General features: G+C 46.7%; 1 protein-coding gene and 1 long non-coding RNA gene across 7 annotated transcripts in view; one reads left to right on the top strand and one right to left on the bottom strand.

The window, feature by feature from the left end:
* Nucleotides 1–16,976, bottom strand: part of LOC106731804 (uncharacterized) — a 32,855-nt gene that overhangs the window by 4,921 nt on the left and 10,958 nt on the right. For both annotated transcript variants that reach the window (XR_012898018.1, XR_012898019.1), the window contains 2 exons: nt 12,964–13,110; nt 11,690–11,894 (listed from right to left, as the gene is read on the bottom strand). This is a non-coding gene — a long non-coding RNA (uncharacterized LOC106731804). The remainder of the gene's footprint in view (nt 1–11,689; nt 11,895–12,963; nt 13,111–16,976) is intronic.
* Nucleotides 1–16,976, top strand: part of FAM117A (family with sequence similarity 117 member A) — a 55,576-nt gene that overhangs the window by 32,196 nt on the left and 6,404 nt on the right. For all 5 annotated transcript variants that reach the window (XM_075911321.1, XM_075911322.1, XM_075911323.1 and 2 more), the window contains 2 exons: nt 12,233–12,396; nt 16,753–16,848. In XM_075911321.1, coding sequence (XP_075767436.1) covers nt 12,233–12,396; nt 16,753–16,848 — 260 coding nt within the window. The remainder of the gene's footprint in view (nt 1–12,232; nt 12,397–16,752; nt 16,849–16,976) is intronic.

Genomic DNA, 16,976 nt, shown 5'->3' with positions numbered 1-16,976 from the left:
GTTGCTGGGTACAAAAATAAATCGGCCTGGTTTAAGCTACTTAGGCTTAACAGTGAACTGAGCTCATTGGCCACACTGTTCTCCAAATTAGCAAAGCCATAAGATTTTGGTAACATTGTATGTGGTAATTATTGCTTTTTAAAAGCTTTTGCACTGGAGTCCTGCTATACCTTGTATACTTCATTTTGGACATAGAAGCAAATTGAGGCTTGGAAGGTTTTTTATATTTCCCTCCCTTCCTCCCTCCCTCCCCCCGTGTTTAATGTTAGAAATATTAGGAATATAAAATCTGGGCAGTTTTTTTTACTGAAATATTTCCCCAGGACCCAGAGGGTTGAATGGGTGTTTCCTCCATCCTTTGGTTGAGGACAGTTATATGGTGGTGATCTCTACTCCTCACTCTCAGGCGTTATATTTTTAAACAGGTTTAGCAAAAACAAACCAGAGTCTTTAATGAGGAATAAAATTGGTTCCTCTTAATTGCTCAGGGTTTCACTTTGTATTTGACATAATCTTACTAATTCTTCTGTTATCTGTAATCTATTAGGTTAAAAAAGGAAACAAGACCTACATTTCAAATGTTAAAAACAAGCAAAAACCTGTTTCTGAAGTAACACTTCCTGTTGTTTTATATAGTACATCCAGGGGACAGTATCCCACCTGGTCACTGTACCTCACCCTTACTTACCCTTGCAAGGCATAAAAGCCAGCCCAGAAATGCTTCATGTGTGCGCTGGGGATAAGCGATCCTCTTGCTTGAAGGCCCTGTTGAAGAGAACTCTCAGACCAGGCCACTGAAGCCAAAGATTCAGTTGGAGGCTGAAATCCTCCAGATGGGTTTTTCTAACTATAAAATGAGCTTTTGAGAATTAAGCTAAAAGGTGAAAAGTTCAGCTCGTTTTCTCCAGTAACTGGGTACTGAGCTGCTGCCTTGGCTCCTATAATTTGCGGTTGGGTTCAGTGACCCTGCTCCTCAATGCATTGTCCTTGGAGTGGTTGCCCCCAAAAAGCCTCAACTTCTCCAGGTTGCACCTCTGAAATCCAGACTCTGGTCCGGAACCACGGTTGTTGCTGGGAGCCCCAACGGGAAAGGGCATCTGGCAAGCCCTGTTCCTGGGATTCCTGGTCGGGCGGGGGCGAAGCGGGGGGATCTGTCCCTGGGGAGCCCCAGCGGGCTGGAGGCCAGTGGCACTGGGGCCAGAGTGGGGCCAGCTGCAGGGAGGCTGGTGGCTAGGGACCATCCCATATCTGGCAAATTCCCTCCTTCTGGAGTGGTCAGATACTGAGGGGGCCAGATGAGGGGTCCAACCTTTAGTATTCTTTATGGAATAAATTCCTTACATTACTTCTTGCAGATGCCTCCTCCCCCTCCTCCGGACAGCTTTTCTCAGCTGCATTCTAATCAAGTTTTGAACCTGGTTACTAAGACTCCAGTTTGTTTAGTTTTGCTTGCAGGCCACATCTGGAAGCTCCAGCCCAGTTTAACCGTGGCCCCAGGAGAAGCTAATTTACGTCATCACAAATCCAGAGCGCTCTAACGTCGTAACTGCTCCTGTCCTGGACAACCCCCTTACCTTTGGCTATGAGTGAAGGACAGTTTTTTCCAGAAGGTGATTGAGTGACCTCTTTCAGTGCAAAACGGTGGCTTAATTTCCAAATTCAGCCAATAAGCTAGATAACTGGACAAGCTCTGCATGTTTTCCAGAGGGTTACGTTTTGGAGGTGGATGTCGTGGAACTGTTAGGGTTTGCTGGCTGGGTGTCTTGGAACTGTGCGTGCAGATTATGCAAGAGTCAGACGAGTATCATGGTTTAACCTCAGCTTCTGCCTCATCGCCGGAAGATGCCGTGGGTTTCATTTCTCCCAAGGCTGTGCAGTTTGTATATGTTTACTGAAATAGAGCAAAGGGCTCTGAAATGTGAAACCTGCATCTATGTGAATCTGCCCTCTTGGTTGTAAATCTTTACAAGTAAAGGATTATAACGCTAAAGGTGGCAGTGTAGGACATTTACTTGGCGCAATTTTAAAATACGGTGTATGCCAAGAGCTGTAGAAGTTTTCCGGTAACTCTGCTACAGAGAAATGTTAATGCCAGTTGTTGGGGTCATCGGTCATGGGCGTTCTTGTCTTCCGACCTCCCCCTTTAGTTTGGTGGGTTTTCATCTTTCACTACCATGAAGAAGGTTCCTACCTGAACTTTCTTCCCGCTCAAATTGTTCTCTTGTACTTGTGTCTACTGTATGTTTGGCAGGAGCTATCCTGGCCACCTGACTTGACTCCTCCGCCATATTTGGTGAATAAGTCTTCCTTTTCTACACACACATTCTGGGAAAAGATTCAGTGCTGCCTTCCTGTTTCCAGCTCTTGGGACAAGGAAATTCCTCAGTAGGTAATCTGCTCCTTGTCTTGCATTCTGGATCCCTTCATACCCAATTCAGCTTTTATTTCTATTTTCCAGTACTTGAAGGCTTCTCATACTGTGTTGATTAGGGGCTTCTTAGTACTTAAGTAGCTTTGCCCTTCAGTGACTTAGCAAGATGCCAACATCTGCATCGTGTTCTCTTGTGTCACTTAAAAATGCTCCTTTCATTTCCAGTATGGGTTTTAGATCTGCCTTTTGCCCCTTCCGCTTCTGCAGGCCTGCCTATTGTCATCTTCCATAGAGACCGCTCTGTCTCTAGGCCATCCACGTAAGCTTTAATTCCGAATGCTGCCTGCCTGCACATCTCGCCTTGATCCCAGTCTTGACTCTCCACTTCTGACTATGCCCTAAAGACCTATTAATTGCTTCAGAGTGCAGTTGTCTAGGCCTCTCTGTAGCGTTTGCTGTGTGCTACACACAGGAGTATTGCTCAAGGATTTCAGACTTCATAGTAGCTGTGACTGGCGAAGTTAGAATGGATGTGCTGCTTTGCAGGACTCCCAGATAAAGACCTAGCCATTGCATGATTGCTTTTGATGGCCTCAAGGTATGCTTTGGCAGCAAGGTTTGAAAAGGATGGAATATTCTTACTGAGAGGCATTAAGGGAAAGCGTAGCTTCTTGTAGATCTGACTGTCACTTCCAGATTATGAAAGAGCCTCAGAATCATATGGGTTGGAAGAGACCTCAGGAGGTCATCCGGTCCAACCTCCTGCCCAGAGTAGACCAACCCCAGGTAAATCATCCCAGCCAGGGCTTTGTCAGGCCGGGACTAAAACCTCTAGGGATGGAGATTCCACCCCCTCCCTAAGTGATGCCTTCCAGTGCTTCACCCTTCCCCTAGGAAAATAGTTTACACAGTTGCTCCTTGTTCTGTCATCTGTCACCACTGAGAACAGCCTCACTCCAGCCTCTGTGGAAACCGCCTTCCGGAAGTTGAAGGTTGCTCTCAGATCCCCCCCTCGCTCTTCTCTCCTGTAGACTAAATAAGCCCAAATCCATCAGCCTCTCCTTGTAATGTAAATCATGTGCCCCAGCCCTCAATCGTTTTCATTGCATCTGCTGGACTCTCTCCTATGCATCCACATCCTTTCTGTAATGGGGGACCCAGAATTGGGCACAGTACTCCAGATGTGGCCTCCCCAGTGCCAAATAAAGGGGAATAATCACTTCTCAATCTGCTGGCAATGCTCCTAACGTAGCCTAATATGCCATTAGCCTTCTTTGCTACAAGAGCACGCTGTTGACTCATATCCAGCTTCTCATCCACTGTAACCCCCAGGGCCTTTTCTGCCAAACTGCTGCCTAGCCAGTCTGTCCTTGGCCTGTAACAATGCTTGGGATTCTTCCATCCCAAGTGCAGGATTCTGCACTTCTTGTTGAACCTAATCAGATTTCATTTGGTCCAATCCTCCAATTTGTCTAGGTCACTCTGGACCCTATCCCTACCCTTCAAAGTATCTCTCTCCCCCTAGCTTAGTGTCACCCACAAACTTGCTGAGGGTGCAATCCATCCCTTCATCCAGGTCATTGATAAAGATGCTGAACAAAACAGACCCCAGAACCGACCTCTGGGGCACTCCGCTAGAAACCGACCGCCAGCCAGACATCAAGCTGCTGATCACTACTTGTTGAGCCTGACAGTCTAGCCAGCTTTCCAGCCACCTTACAATCCATGTACCCAATCCTTACTTCCTTAACTAGCTGGAAAGAATACTGTGGGAGACGATAGCAACAGCTTTGCTAAAGTCAAGATATATCACGTCCTCCACCTTCCCCATATCCAGAGCCAGTTACCTTGTCATAGAAGGCACATCTAGGCATGAGAGTTTGGTTTGGCCTTTGTTCTGATGATAGATGATGCTAGTAGGATTGAGAGATGCTGCAATTTACTGGTGTTGCTGTAGAACTTGAAATGGGGTAATGCATCTCTTTTGTACCTGTCCAGTCTGCAAAAATATAAATGGAGAATAAATCTCTGGCATGTGTTCACTATTGTGTTCTAGCCTTGTTAGTGACCAAGCCCTCTATCAGTTTACATTGATGCCCTGTTGTCCTGAGTCTGGCAAGACACTGAAATAATTCCATGAGGACAATCCTTAATAGGATCCAACACTGAAACTTCAGCTCTGGTCACCATTGTCAGAATTGAGGCTATCACTGCTGATCGTTATACTGGAAACAAATAGTGCTTTTATGGCAGATGCTGATGTTCTGTAGGACTAAGGCAGCGAATATTACTTGCTGGTATTTGGAGGTCAGATGCCTTCAATTAAAGTGACGTCAGATGAAACGTCTCTCCCCGAATGTGATTTGTGGCTTCCCATGTTTTCTCTAAAACGTAGTCCATTAGGACCCTTCATGTATCTTGTAGTAAAATGCAAGTAGGTAGAACAGAAAACAGACTCCATGTGGACTCTTCCTTGAAAGAAATCCCAGCATATTTATCAGCTGTACCCATAGGCTCCTGTCGGATTACTAGCTGAGCTGTTAAGACCTAGTTTATGCCGTTTTTCTAGTGGTGCCACTGTGTAGATGAAGGTGGGATTTTTTGCTTGTTTTGTTTAACCAGGATAGTTATTGGCACAACCCCTGGTGTGGACACACTTACAGATAACACTGTATAAGCCTAATTTTTATTCCCCTTCCTATAGGTTTGACCAGGTGTCTGCCAGTCAAGTTCAAGCAGTACTGATCTCCAGTGTGGACATGGCTCCTGGGATCACAAAGAACCTCCGTTATGGAGATACTGTTGCTGACTCCAGAGGGGTCACTCTTTTTAGATACTCAGTCAATGGCTTAGCTAGATGTCAGGCTTCACAGTGCTGTGGGAGGTCTTGTAGTGTTGTGCTGTGGTTTGCAAAAACACTTAGAATGCAAGAACCCCGCTGGAATTTTCTGTCTGCCTAAACTTCCCCCTGTAGCTTCAGTTGGATAAAGTGTTCACAGGATGCTTTGGAAAAGGTCTGCCTAAGGGAGCCAAGTGAACTTTTCAGATGTTGCTTGTCAAGCCTGTTGAATGCTTTGGGATGTGTGGCTGAAAGGTATTTAATAAATTAGTTCTTGACCCTAGTAATCCTCATATGAATGGGAGTGTCTTGGGTGCTGCTTATCTACTGGAGTCTCTTTTTCATGAAATGAGCATCTTAAAATGTAGATGCATTGCAGTGGATTTTCATACTCTTGCTCGAATTAGTGAGTTCAGAATTGTAACATACTCCTTGATGTGCCTACATAGCCTAGCGCACAGGTGAAATGTCTCTACTATATACCTGTGACAGCCAGGCACAATTATATCAATTTAGTATAGTTCAGCCTTAACTTTGACTTTTATCTTAAGCTCGTTTAAGTTAGGCCCTTAAAGGATCACAGTTAGTCTTAAGAGCTGACATGTTTGAAATACTTCAGTGCCTGATTAAACTGCGTAGATCTTTGAACTTTTAAACATTTTTCTGCTCCCCTTTGATAAGGATTCATTCAGCAAGGGAGAAATTAGGGGGGATTATGAAATGCAAAACTGGGAATACATTTTGCTCACTTCTGTTTCTGTCTTAGATACTGCCTGTAACTATACTGGATACAAAATTTCCAGCTACAAATGAGTCTCTTCATATTGATATAATTTTAATGATTGCCTGGGATCTGATCTTTCTGCAAAAGATACAGATGAGATGGGCACTTGGTTTTCCCCTACATCTGCCTAGAAAGCTATACGAGCTGAGATCCCAATGTTAATGTGACCGAATGACTAGAGTCCAGACATCCAGTATACAAAATGGATGGAAAAGGCACACACCTTACCTCTAAGGTCGCACTTGAACTGATGGAATAAAAAGGACTTATGCAGAAGTTGTTCATGCAGCAGTGAGACAACCAAGTGGTCTGAGAGATAGCGAGGGTTCTGTTATCATGAGTGGCTTTGCTGTCGCATAAAAATGGCGAGCCCTCAGACTTTACTCTTGTCAGCTGTGCAGTTAGCTTTGGACCCAATCCAGAGCCTGCAGGCAGGTGGCAGGGCTGTTTGGACTTAGTGCAATAGGATGATAATAGAACTGCTGTAAACAGGACACTCCACCCTGCCTCGACTTCTCTCCTGCACCCTCTTTGTCAGGCTCGGAAATGTTGTTTAACTGTCTCCAATGCTTTTTTTTAGTCCTAGGCACTTTAACTGGAGGGGGAGGGGAGGCAGCTGTCATCCAACATGCCCTGCCCTCTGACTTCCTGCAGACCCTCACCCTTCCCCCATCTGGGATACTGTTGCCTCTAAGGGAACTACTGTGTCCTCTTGCAGATCTGACCCCCTGCAGTGGCAGGATGCTTCATCTGAGAGGAGTGGAGGTTGGGCTGCTCACGTGCCCTCCTCATGACTTCAGCCTGTGCATTTGTGATTCCTCCAACAGGTGTTAGAGGTATCTTATCTTAGAGAAGTGTTCATGCCCATGCTCATTGCTTGTGTTCCTATTAGCATGCAGAGGAACTGGCCTTTGCCAGACCAGCCCCACCAATGCATTTGAGGGTGTGCAAATAGAAAGGCATCAGTGGTGCTGTAAAAGGGAGTTTCTGGGCTATAGTGTGATCTGGGATGGTGGAGGGTGGGGGTAAGAGGCTGTTATGGTAGCGTGTTTAGCCCTCCTCTGCTACGGCTAGAGGAGACAGTTGTGTGGTACCAGCTGAGATACACGTTAGCAGCCTCTCCCTGAGAGTAACTGCTACCACTTGAGCAGGTTTTTAAACTAGAACTAGGGTATGGCTTTTTCAGACAAAGTTATTTCAAGCAAGGACAGTGTCTTCAAATTTCTACAGGGCTGTCCCCAGTCCCACTGGGGCGCCTGTAGGCCCGGCTGCAGCACCAATATTAAATAATCGTTTCCAGCCATACTATCGGCCTCTAGGACAAGTTGCTTTTTGTTTCCGTTCCTCCTCACCTGAAACTCAATTTATTACTTCAGCTATTTGTAGGTGATACAAATCTAGTTGATAGGCGGCTGTATGGGAGCCAAAAGGCTAGTAATCAGAGGGCAGCCATTTCAGAGCACGTAGACTGCCATGTGGCAAGGATAGCAAAGCCTTTGTATATTGAACCATGTGGTTTCTAAAAGATATTTATAGGCTTGAATTATACTTTAAAACCTAATAGCACTAAACGATTTCTTACTCATGGTGTTCTGAATGGGGGAGGAGGAGAGTTAGGTATGTAAAACACCTGATGGAGGGCTGTCCAAGGCCTCATTGACTCACCGCCACAAGGCCGTTCGGGCTGAATTTAATTTGCAAATTAATTTACATGTTTAATCAAATCAAAACTGACTGCAAGCAAACCCTAGCGTTGGCTTGAGCTTGCATGTTCCTTGACAGAATAGAAAATGCTGGTTTGCCTTCATCAGTAAACACTTGCTGCTCGTCATTGCCCTGCCGTTCCAGGGAGAAGGGGGACTACGCTAGCTGGTCACGCAATGCATGGAGCGCACCCACACAACGTGCTTGGGGGTGGGGTTGTCTGTAACATGCCCCCTGTTCAGTGCACTGCCAAGAGCAGTCTGGCGTTCGGTCCTCGTAGCTTTTGGCACGCAATGGGAGCACGTCTGCCCACACAGTTACTGACATGAACTTGCACTGGTGTTGACAGAAGCTTTTCTGTTCATAAAGCGGCAGTTGTGAAAATACTGAATCGCCCTCCAGCGGGCTAAGCAATGAAACCGAGCACCAGGCTCTTCTGAGTGTTCTGCCTGTGACACTCACCAAATCACTTATCCTCTCTGCTTCATAGTGGGTCTGCGAAATAGGGGGATGTATTTACTGACCTCCTTTAGTGCTTGCAGAACACCGTCCATTGGAGGATACCAAAGTGCCTCCAATCCTAGAACACCAGAACTGGAAAGGACCTTGAGAGGTCATCACATCCAGTCCCCTGTCCTCACAGCAGGGCCAAGCATCAGCTAGAACATCCCTGACAGGTGTCTGTCCAACCTGCTCGTCAGTATCTCCAGAACTCCATAACCTCCCTGGGCAATTTATTCCAGTGTTTAATCACCCTGACAGGCAGGAAGTTTTTCCTAATGTCCAACCTAAACCTCCCTGGCTGCAATTTAAGCCCATTGCTTCTTGTCCTGTCCTCAGAGGTCAAGAAGAATAATTTTTCTCCCTCCTCCTTGTAAGACCTGTTTAGATACTTGAAAACTGCCCTCATGTCGTCTGTCGTCTTTTTCTGACTAAACAAACCCAGTTCTTTCAAATTCCCTCATAGCGCATGTTTTCTAGAACTTAAATCACTTGTTTGCTCTTTTCTGGACCTTTCCAGTTTCTCCATATTTCCTAAAACGAATGCAGTGCTCCAGTTGAGGCCTAATCCACACAGAGTAGAGCGGAAGAATGACTTCTCATGTCTTGCTCACAACACTCCTGTTAATGCATCCCAGAACTTTTTTTGTAAGTGTCACACTGTTGACTCATTTAGCTTGTGTTCCACTATGACCCCTAGATCTTTGTGCGGTACTCCTTCCTAGACAGACACCTCTCATTTTGTCTGTCTGAAACAGATTGTTCCTTCCTAAGCGGAGTACTTTGCATTTGTCCTTAATGAATTTCATCCTGTTTGCCATTACTCCAGTTTGTCTAGATCCCTTTTTGGTATCCTATCCTCCACAGCACTTGCAACGCCCCCCAGCTTGGTATTGTCCACAAACGTTGTAAGTGTCCTCTCTGCCAGTGACTGGCAACCTAGGGTAGCAAGTGGGCCGCATGAGTCGCCCTCCTCCAGCTCAGTGGGCTACAAGATTGTCGTAACCATGATGCCTCCCAGGGTAAGTGCTCGCTGCGCTTGGGTCCCTAGAATTTGCACAATGTGCCATTTGAACTGTAGCAGCGCTTCGATTGGATGCAGAGGGAGCGTCCAGCTCACTATAGCGTGTCCAGTCAGCATGCATTTCACACATCCTTAAAGCGTGTCACCGTAGTAACACCTGGAGGGAAAAACTGTGGAGGAAACCCAGCAGCATCCAGCAACCCTACAAGTGAGCAGTGATAAAATGTCTCATGGGCCTCGTACAGAACCCTAGGGGGCTGCAGGTCGCTCACCTCTGCTCTGTGCTGTTATCTAAATCGTTGCTGAAGATACTGAACGGAACTGGTTCCAAAACTGATCCCTGCGGAACCCCACTTGTTAGGTCCTTCCACCATGACTGAGAGTTATCCAGCCAGTTACGCATTCACCGAATAGTCGTCCCATCCATGGTGTATTGCCCTAGTTTAATTATGAAAAGGTCGGGCGAGACTGCATCAAACGTTTTACTAAAGTCTAGGTGTACCACATATTCCACTTCCCCCTTATCCACAAGGCTCCTTATCCTATCAAAGAAAGCTCTCAGGTTGGTTTGACATGATTTGTTCCTTCCAAAGCCATACTGGCTGTTACCCATCACCTTACTATTTTCCAGGTGTTTGCAGATGGATTACCTCATTGCTTGCTCCATTATCTTCCTGGGCATGGAAGTTAAACTAACTGGTCTGTAGCTTCCTGAGTGGTTCTTATTTCCTTTCTCTAGATGGGCACTAGATTTGCCCTTTTCCAGTCTTCTGGAATCTCTCTTGACTTCCCGAAGGTGATCACTAAAGGCTCAGATTCCACTGTCAGCTCCTTGAGTTTCTAGAGTGCATTTCATAAGGCCCTGGTCACTTGAACTCATTTAACTTTTCTTATTTTACCTTCTGAACCTACCTCTTTCTCCAGTATTCCCTTAAGGCATCTAATTGCTATCAACCTTCTTGGTGAAAACTGAAACACGGATGTTGTTAATAGGGATGCAATTGTGTAGTCAATTAACTGATAAGCAAAAGCTTATAGATTAATGCTATAGACTACACGCATTCTCCCACCAGTAAATTTTTTAGCAGGCTGGCCAGAAGCACAGCTCAGTCACAGCTTGTGTCTGGTCTGGGACCTACCTCTGCATTTTAAAGTGTACGAGGAGCCAGGTGGGCAGTCAGCCTAGCTCAGTTCCTGCTCACGCCGGGTCCGGGAGCTCAGACCTGTCCCCTTAGGCGGGGGCTGCTGCCACCCCATGCTGTTATGTCTGGATCACAGTTAACATTGTGGGGCAACAGGCAGCTGGTCTGAGAGAGGGAGCTGGTTTGGCACTCCATGCGGCTGCCTCTGGTGGCAGCATGGAGTGTGTGCGGGGGGGGGGGAAGGGGGATCCTTGGGAGGGGGGCCGGAGCGCACTGGCTGCTGCCCCCACTCCTGGGGACTGTAGAATAGTCAAGTAGGCGATAAGAATTCATGAGGTTGATCGACTACTTAACTGATATTTAACATCCCTCGTTGGGCACCTCCGTTTTCACATATTCTGTTTTTCCCTCTTTATTGAGTAATGGGTCTATACTGTCTTTGGGCTTCCTCTCGCTTCTGATATATTTGTAGAATGTTTTCTTGTTACCCTTTGTTTATAGCTAGAGGGAGCTCTTTTTGTGCCTTCATCTTTCTAATTTTGCACATACATCCTTGCGGTGTTTGTTTATATTCATCCTTTGTCATTTGCCCTGGTTTCCACTTCTTGTAGGACTCCTCTTTGACTTTGAGTTCTCCTGGGTAAGCCAATGTGGCTTCTTGCCATACTTCCTGTCTTCCCTTTGCACTGGAATAGTGGACTCAAACGCCCTTAATGTCCCTTGGGAAAACTGTTAACTGTCTTTGATTTTTTTTTTCCACTTAATCTTGCTTCCCAAGGGACTTTACCTACCAGCTCTGAGTTGACTACGGTCTGCCTTCTTGAAATCCATCATCCTTACTTTGCCGTGCTCTTTTCTACCATTCCTTGGAATCATGAACTCAGTCCTTTCGTGATTACTCACCCAAGCTGCCTGCCGCTTTCATTAAGCCCCTATTCATTCCTGTGAGGCAAGTAAATATTTAGCTCCTCTTTAGAGAAACTGAGGCATGGGCTCCAGCGTGTGTGCAGTGTCACGATCTTAGATTAGAACCCAGATTTTCTGACTCAGTTGTGTGTTGTGGCTATTAGGCAACATTGCCATGTAGGCTTACTCGCTGTTTGCACAGTACAGCATTAATGCAAAAGTATTGTAGATGCGCCAAGTATTTCAGTATGCCCTTGACCTGGGGCTACCTTGAATTCTTAAATTCAATTGGCATTTCTAATCCACAGCTTCAAGTAGCTAATTCAGCACTGAGAGAAGTTCCTGCATGGGGAAAAGAATCTTACTTTGGTAAACATTAGCATAGATCTGCATCGTGGAGGCATTTAGGCAGGCTTACCTTCTCTGGACCAGCTAGCCAACAACCCTGGGACTCCTGACAGTTGATTAACAGGACTTCCATCATGGTCTCAATTCAGGCTGGGAGATGGCAAGGGAGAGCATAACATTTTTCGCCTTCCTCTGTAGCATGGGGTACAGATCACATCACAGGTGGAGGATTATCTGCATCTTGGGGTCTTCAAAGTATTTGAAGGCTTCAGTATCTGAGAAATAGATGAGAGGATTATTCTAGCAGTGGGTGGGTGAGATTCTGTGTCCTGCACTGTGCAGGGGGTCAGACTAGATGATCATAATGGTCCCTTCTGACCTTAAAGTCTGAGTCTATTTGTGCTACTATAATGGGGTATGTGCAGTGGATTAATTAGGGCTTCTCTTGCTGCTTCCGGTAACTGAACTGATTTCTCTTTCTCTAGCTGCACATTCTGGTTGTGCTCAATCATCCCCGAAATGGGTTTTCACTTGGTCGCAGGGTATCAAATGGAAGACATTTAAAGCACTTAGTTATGGACAGACACTTAATTTTTCTACCTTTTCCTTCTAGCGAGTGTTCCATGTGCTGCTGGTGAAAAGACCTGCCGGACCAGAGCCCCCCGAGTGAGACGCACCTCTTCGCTAGACACCATCCTCGGATCGTACCTCCTAGGACAGTGGCCGAGGGATGCTGATGGGACACTTGCTTCATGCATGAATGACAAAGCTACCCAGGTATGCACTGTAGCCTTGCAAGGTCTGAAATAGGGGAGGGTCACAGAATGCTGCTGATCCTTACAGAAAGCTTTTGGCTGTTCCACTGTTACTTTCTAGGAAGACCTTCTCCTCTTACTTCTCAGTCTCACTTCTCTCTGGCTGGCTATGGAATTAAATTCCCTCGGCCTTGTTTGGAGGCAGATGGCCTCTGGCTTTTTGCTGCAATATTGGCTCCGTGTTAGGGGTTGGGTTTGGTTTTGTTTTGCTGGTTTGCAGCTCTAGGCCAAATGCTTATATAACACTTATGGGCTCCGTGCCACACAGTAAGAAGTCAAGGGTGCTGCCACAGAAGGACTGGCTTAGTGTGAGCCACACAGCACTCTGCCGGAGTGTGGAAAGGGTCCAGGCTTTGAGGAAACTCTTAGCAACCTGTAAATATTACTGTGTGGCAACAGATACGGGTTCTGCATGTGGAGAGGTGGAAGAATTTAGAATAAGAGCATCCATTCACTTAACCAGCCATTTATTAGCATATTAAAGCGGTCTGTTAACGGAGTGTTCATTTTCCAGCAATGTATTACTTACTGGGCTGTGCAGGAAATTCTCAATTGGTTTCCAAGTTCCATTGACATTCGGATGCATTCTCTCCTGTCACTGCGTCTGCTGCCACATGCAGCTCAGGGGTTGGCTGGCATTCTGAACATACAGGGAAGGAGTTCCTTTGCCTTGACCCTTTGGGGTGGGAGAGGAGAGGAGAGACGCATATGGGCCCCAGTAAAACTTAACTCCAGTGTTCAGGATCTGCAGCTAAAAGCTTAATCTTTTTAGGCATTTAATCTGCTTTCAGGCCCCCCTCTCCACTGTATGAAATGCTGGTAGGGTCATTTGACCCCCTGCTCCCAGTGTGGATTTAACCAGTGCAGTCTCTAGGGCAAGTTATGGCAGTGAGGTAACAGTACAGCTCTTCCCAAACCGTAGTAAACACAGCTCCCAGCACTCCGGAAACAGGTGATCACCACTTCTGTTGTGTAGTTGGGAACCTGACAGGGCTGGCAGTATCCGTGTCCAGCGAGATCAGCAAGCACAGAATGGATCTTTTTAAATTCAGGAAATGTCCATTCGGAACTGGAACAGAACATTGCGTGGCTAAGTGGGCCTGGGCTGGTAGGTTGCAACTCTGTGCACCTGATTGCTTAATGTGTCAAGCCTACTGCTCTGCATGGCTCTTTTCAGACTCCAACGTTTAGAACGTGTTTTTATACAAACACTGAAAACTGGATGAGTCCTGACCTGTAGAACTTCCTTGAGAAAATACCCAACAAAAATGTAGACGTTCCGCAGCTCAGGGCTGTAATTGCGTACTTAACTTCTTCCCACTGCCATTTGACTTCTCTTGTGCAGCTCTAAGTCTACAAATCTGCTGCCTGAGGTAACCACAATTTGCATATGTAACTAACATGAAGTGTCAGGTGGGGTGCATTAATCTGGATTTAAAATAGAAAATGCCTTAAACAGGGACTGACTAGTTTTTTGTGCGGTGGTTAAAAATCCTAGTTTTACCTGTTTAAAACCCCTCTGGTGAATACCATTCCACGTAGGCAGAACTGGGACCCAAGCTTCATAGCTGCCAGTCCTGTGCCTTATCCAGATCATGTTTTTCCATCTGTCATCTCATTCAAACTTCTGCTGAGATGCAGGACAATCTCTGCTGCAGATCTGCAATGTGTCACACTGAATTTTTCAGTGTCTTGAGGCACAATGAAGCTGACTCCCTGGAACTTCTGGGGACAGGGTTATGTTCACACCTTTCTTTAAATAGCTACAGATCAGCTGTTTGCAAAACTCCGTGGCTCTGCTCGCGTAAGGTGGTTAAGTGAGATGCAGCTGCAGGTGCTCAGTGTGGGGGCGAGGATGGTAGCAAAATACATGATTGGAGATTGTGGTTTCATCTTGCTTGCTGCACAAAGCATTTTGTCCCCACTCATTTTGAGGGGAAGTGGTTTTGGCCACAGTTAGTACAACAGGTTCTGTAATTTCCTTCTCTGCTGACAGACTTGGTCTCAGAGGTAGGAGGCACATGCAGGCTCTTTCTTCAGGCATTCTCACTCCTGCAGGGTTAGTTCTTCCTTTTTAGGCTCTGTTCCTCTGGTATGAGCCCTTTAAGCAGTGCTGAATGGTCTGGCGCTGTGGTTCTTTAGCCCTAGGAGTGCAGAGACAGGGTAGATCTCTGGAGCATGCCAAGGTGATCCTGAGCGAAGTCCAGTGACTGGAAGAAAAGGGAACCAAATGCAGCTTTGGAATGGAGTCCTCCCCCACACCACCTCGGCAGGCCAATGGGATAGTGGAGGTTGTAAAATGCTTCTCACGTGGGTTCATGAGGACAGGAGATGGCCGGCATTTCCAGAAGCTGAATTACTGCTGCTCTGACCTGGGTGGTGAATGTGAGGTTAGGTCAGCCCCATGCCCAGGGCCGTTCAGGCTTTGATCTGACAGACACTAGTACTCGTGGAAACCACTAAGTAGCAGCAAACTTCAGGCATTGCAGGGATGAGAACTCTGCGTATTTGAAATGGGCAGCGGGGGCCAGCCTGCCAGCACAAGACGACTTTGCTTATGTTTGAGGTGTAATGACTGCTCTTCCTATCCGCCAGCCACATCAGGCAGAAGGACTGCAGCCTCCCCAAAGAGGTGCAGCTGTCTGAAATCAGACTTGTCCATAGAAAAGCAGACTGCTCAGCTGCCAGAGGACTGTGTCCTGAGGGCTCCAGTTCAACTCCTGCTGGTCTGTGAGAGTTGGAGCAGTACTGCAAAGCAGCTGCATCCAGTTATGGGGCGTAATCTGCCAGAGGAAACCTGGTACCTTTCTGGATAGCTTGTGCATTTTCCCTGGTTTAGAACTGCAACTTCTAAGCAGTTTTCTGTAGCGAGCGTTCTGCAGCCTCCGTGACTCAATGGGGCTGTTTAAAACAGCTGCTGTTTTTGCAATGACTTCTCCAGGGAGGTCAGTGGAGTTGCTTGGAGAGCAACTGTTCTCAGGCCCTTGAACCTCCTGGCAGCATGTCCAGTGAGGACTGAGGAGGAAAGTAACATCCAACCGTCCTACAGAGATGGCAGGGAGGGGAATGACTTGGGATGGATAGCGTATGAGGAGTTTAATGTGATGGTGGGAAAAGCCACTGGGGATGGATTTCAAATGAGGTACTTTGGGACGCCTTTCTGATCCTAATGGCTCCTCTGTGCTTCTGGCAGACTTGCTTTGATAATCCCATTGTGTAAAATGGTGCTGAAGTTCTGCTCCCCCAATAAGTTCAACTTTGCTCAGTTTCCTGTCAACCCTGCAGACTCAAAAGGGACCGGCGTCCAGCTGGATTCTTGCCTCATTCATGCATCAGCACCAATACAAGACTCCAGCCAACTTCTGCTTTTGGTTGCACACATGAACTTCCACTTGATCTTCATTGAAGTTGGAGGGTGTGCTGGGGAGGGAAATATCTGGCCTAGCAATCTGGACATAACAATTTACTCTGAGCTGTGCTGACGCTGGTAGGTTAGAGAAAGAGATGGAAAATAAATCCCTCCCATCATCACAGCTGACTGTATCCATGTGGAAGGCAGGAGAGATTGTTTGTACAATCTGCTTTCTCTGTCTATCCATACCATTATTACTCATCACTGATCTCCAAGCACGTGACAAGGAGATAAAGACAAAGGCTTGAGAAAAGTTATTTATTAGTTCCCATAATAGAAAATCTAGAGGACACCAAATGAAATTAATGGGTAGCAGGTTTAAAACTAATAAAAGAAAGTTCTTCTTCACACAGCATGTAGTCAACCTGTGGAACTCCTTGCCAGAGGAGGCTGTGAAGGCTAGGACTATAACAGAGTTTAAAGAGAAGCTAGATAATTTCATGGAGGTTAGGTCCATAAAAGGCTATTAGCCAGGGGATAGAAATGGTGTCCCTGGCCTCTGTTTCAGAGGCTGGAGAGGGATGGCAGGAGACAAATTGCTTGATCATTGTCTTCGGTCCACCCTCTCTGGGGCACCTGGTGCTGGCCACTGTCGGCAGACAGGCTACTGGGCTAGATGGACCTTTGGTCTGACCCAGTACGGCCGCTCTTGTGTTCTGATGAGTTGAAAGAGCCACAAGTTCAGACAAACATTGGTTTGGTCAGAGTATTTTAAAGTGCAACTCTTTTCTAATCTGTCTTGCCATGCCTGGTACTGTAACCCAAACTGCTCTACCCAGAGCTGAGACCCACTGGAATCTAGTGTGGCTGGACAGGTCTTGCTGACTTCTCTTTCTAGGAGGCCTTCTCCCAGCCTAGGAGACAGTAAATTTGGGGGTGCAACCCTAATAAATCTCTTCTCTTCAGACGCCGACGTCCTGGCACGAAGCGGAAGTGGGGAAGGCCAGTGCCAGTACTCACAAGCGTTCCGCGTCTTGGGGTAGCATGGATCACCGCAGAGAGGTAAACAGGCCCTTCTGCGGCTGGCTCAGAGGTGGGGGAAGAGGGTGTAGCTGAAGCTGAGACACTAAGCTCCCATGTGCACTCCCTATCCCTTAGTTTGAAGGGCTGCATGGCCTAAGTCAATAGTC

Source organism: Pelodiscus sinensis, chromosome 29, assembly GCF_049634645.1.
Source record: "Pelodiscus sinensis isolate JC-2024 chromosome 29, ASM4963464v1, whole genome shotgun sequence".
NCBI classification, from domain to species: Eukaryota; Metazoa; Chordata; order Testudines; family Trionychidae; genus Pelodiscus; species Pelodiscus sinensis.
This window is presented reverse-complemented; position numbering and strand designations above follow the sequence as displayed.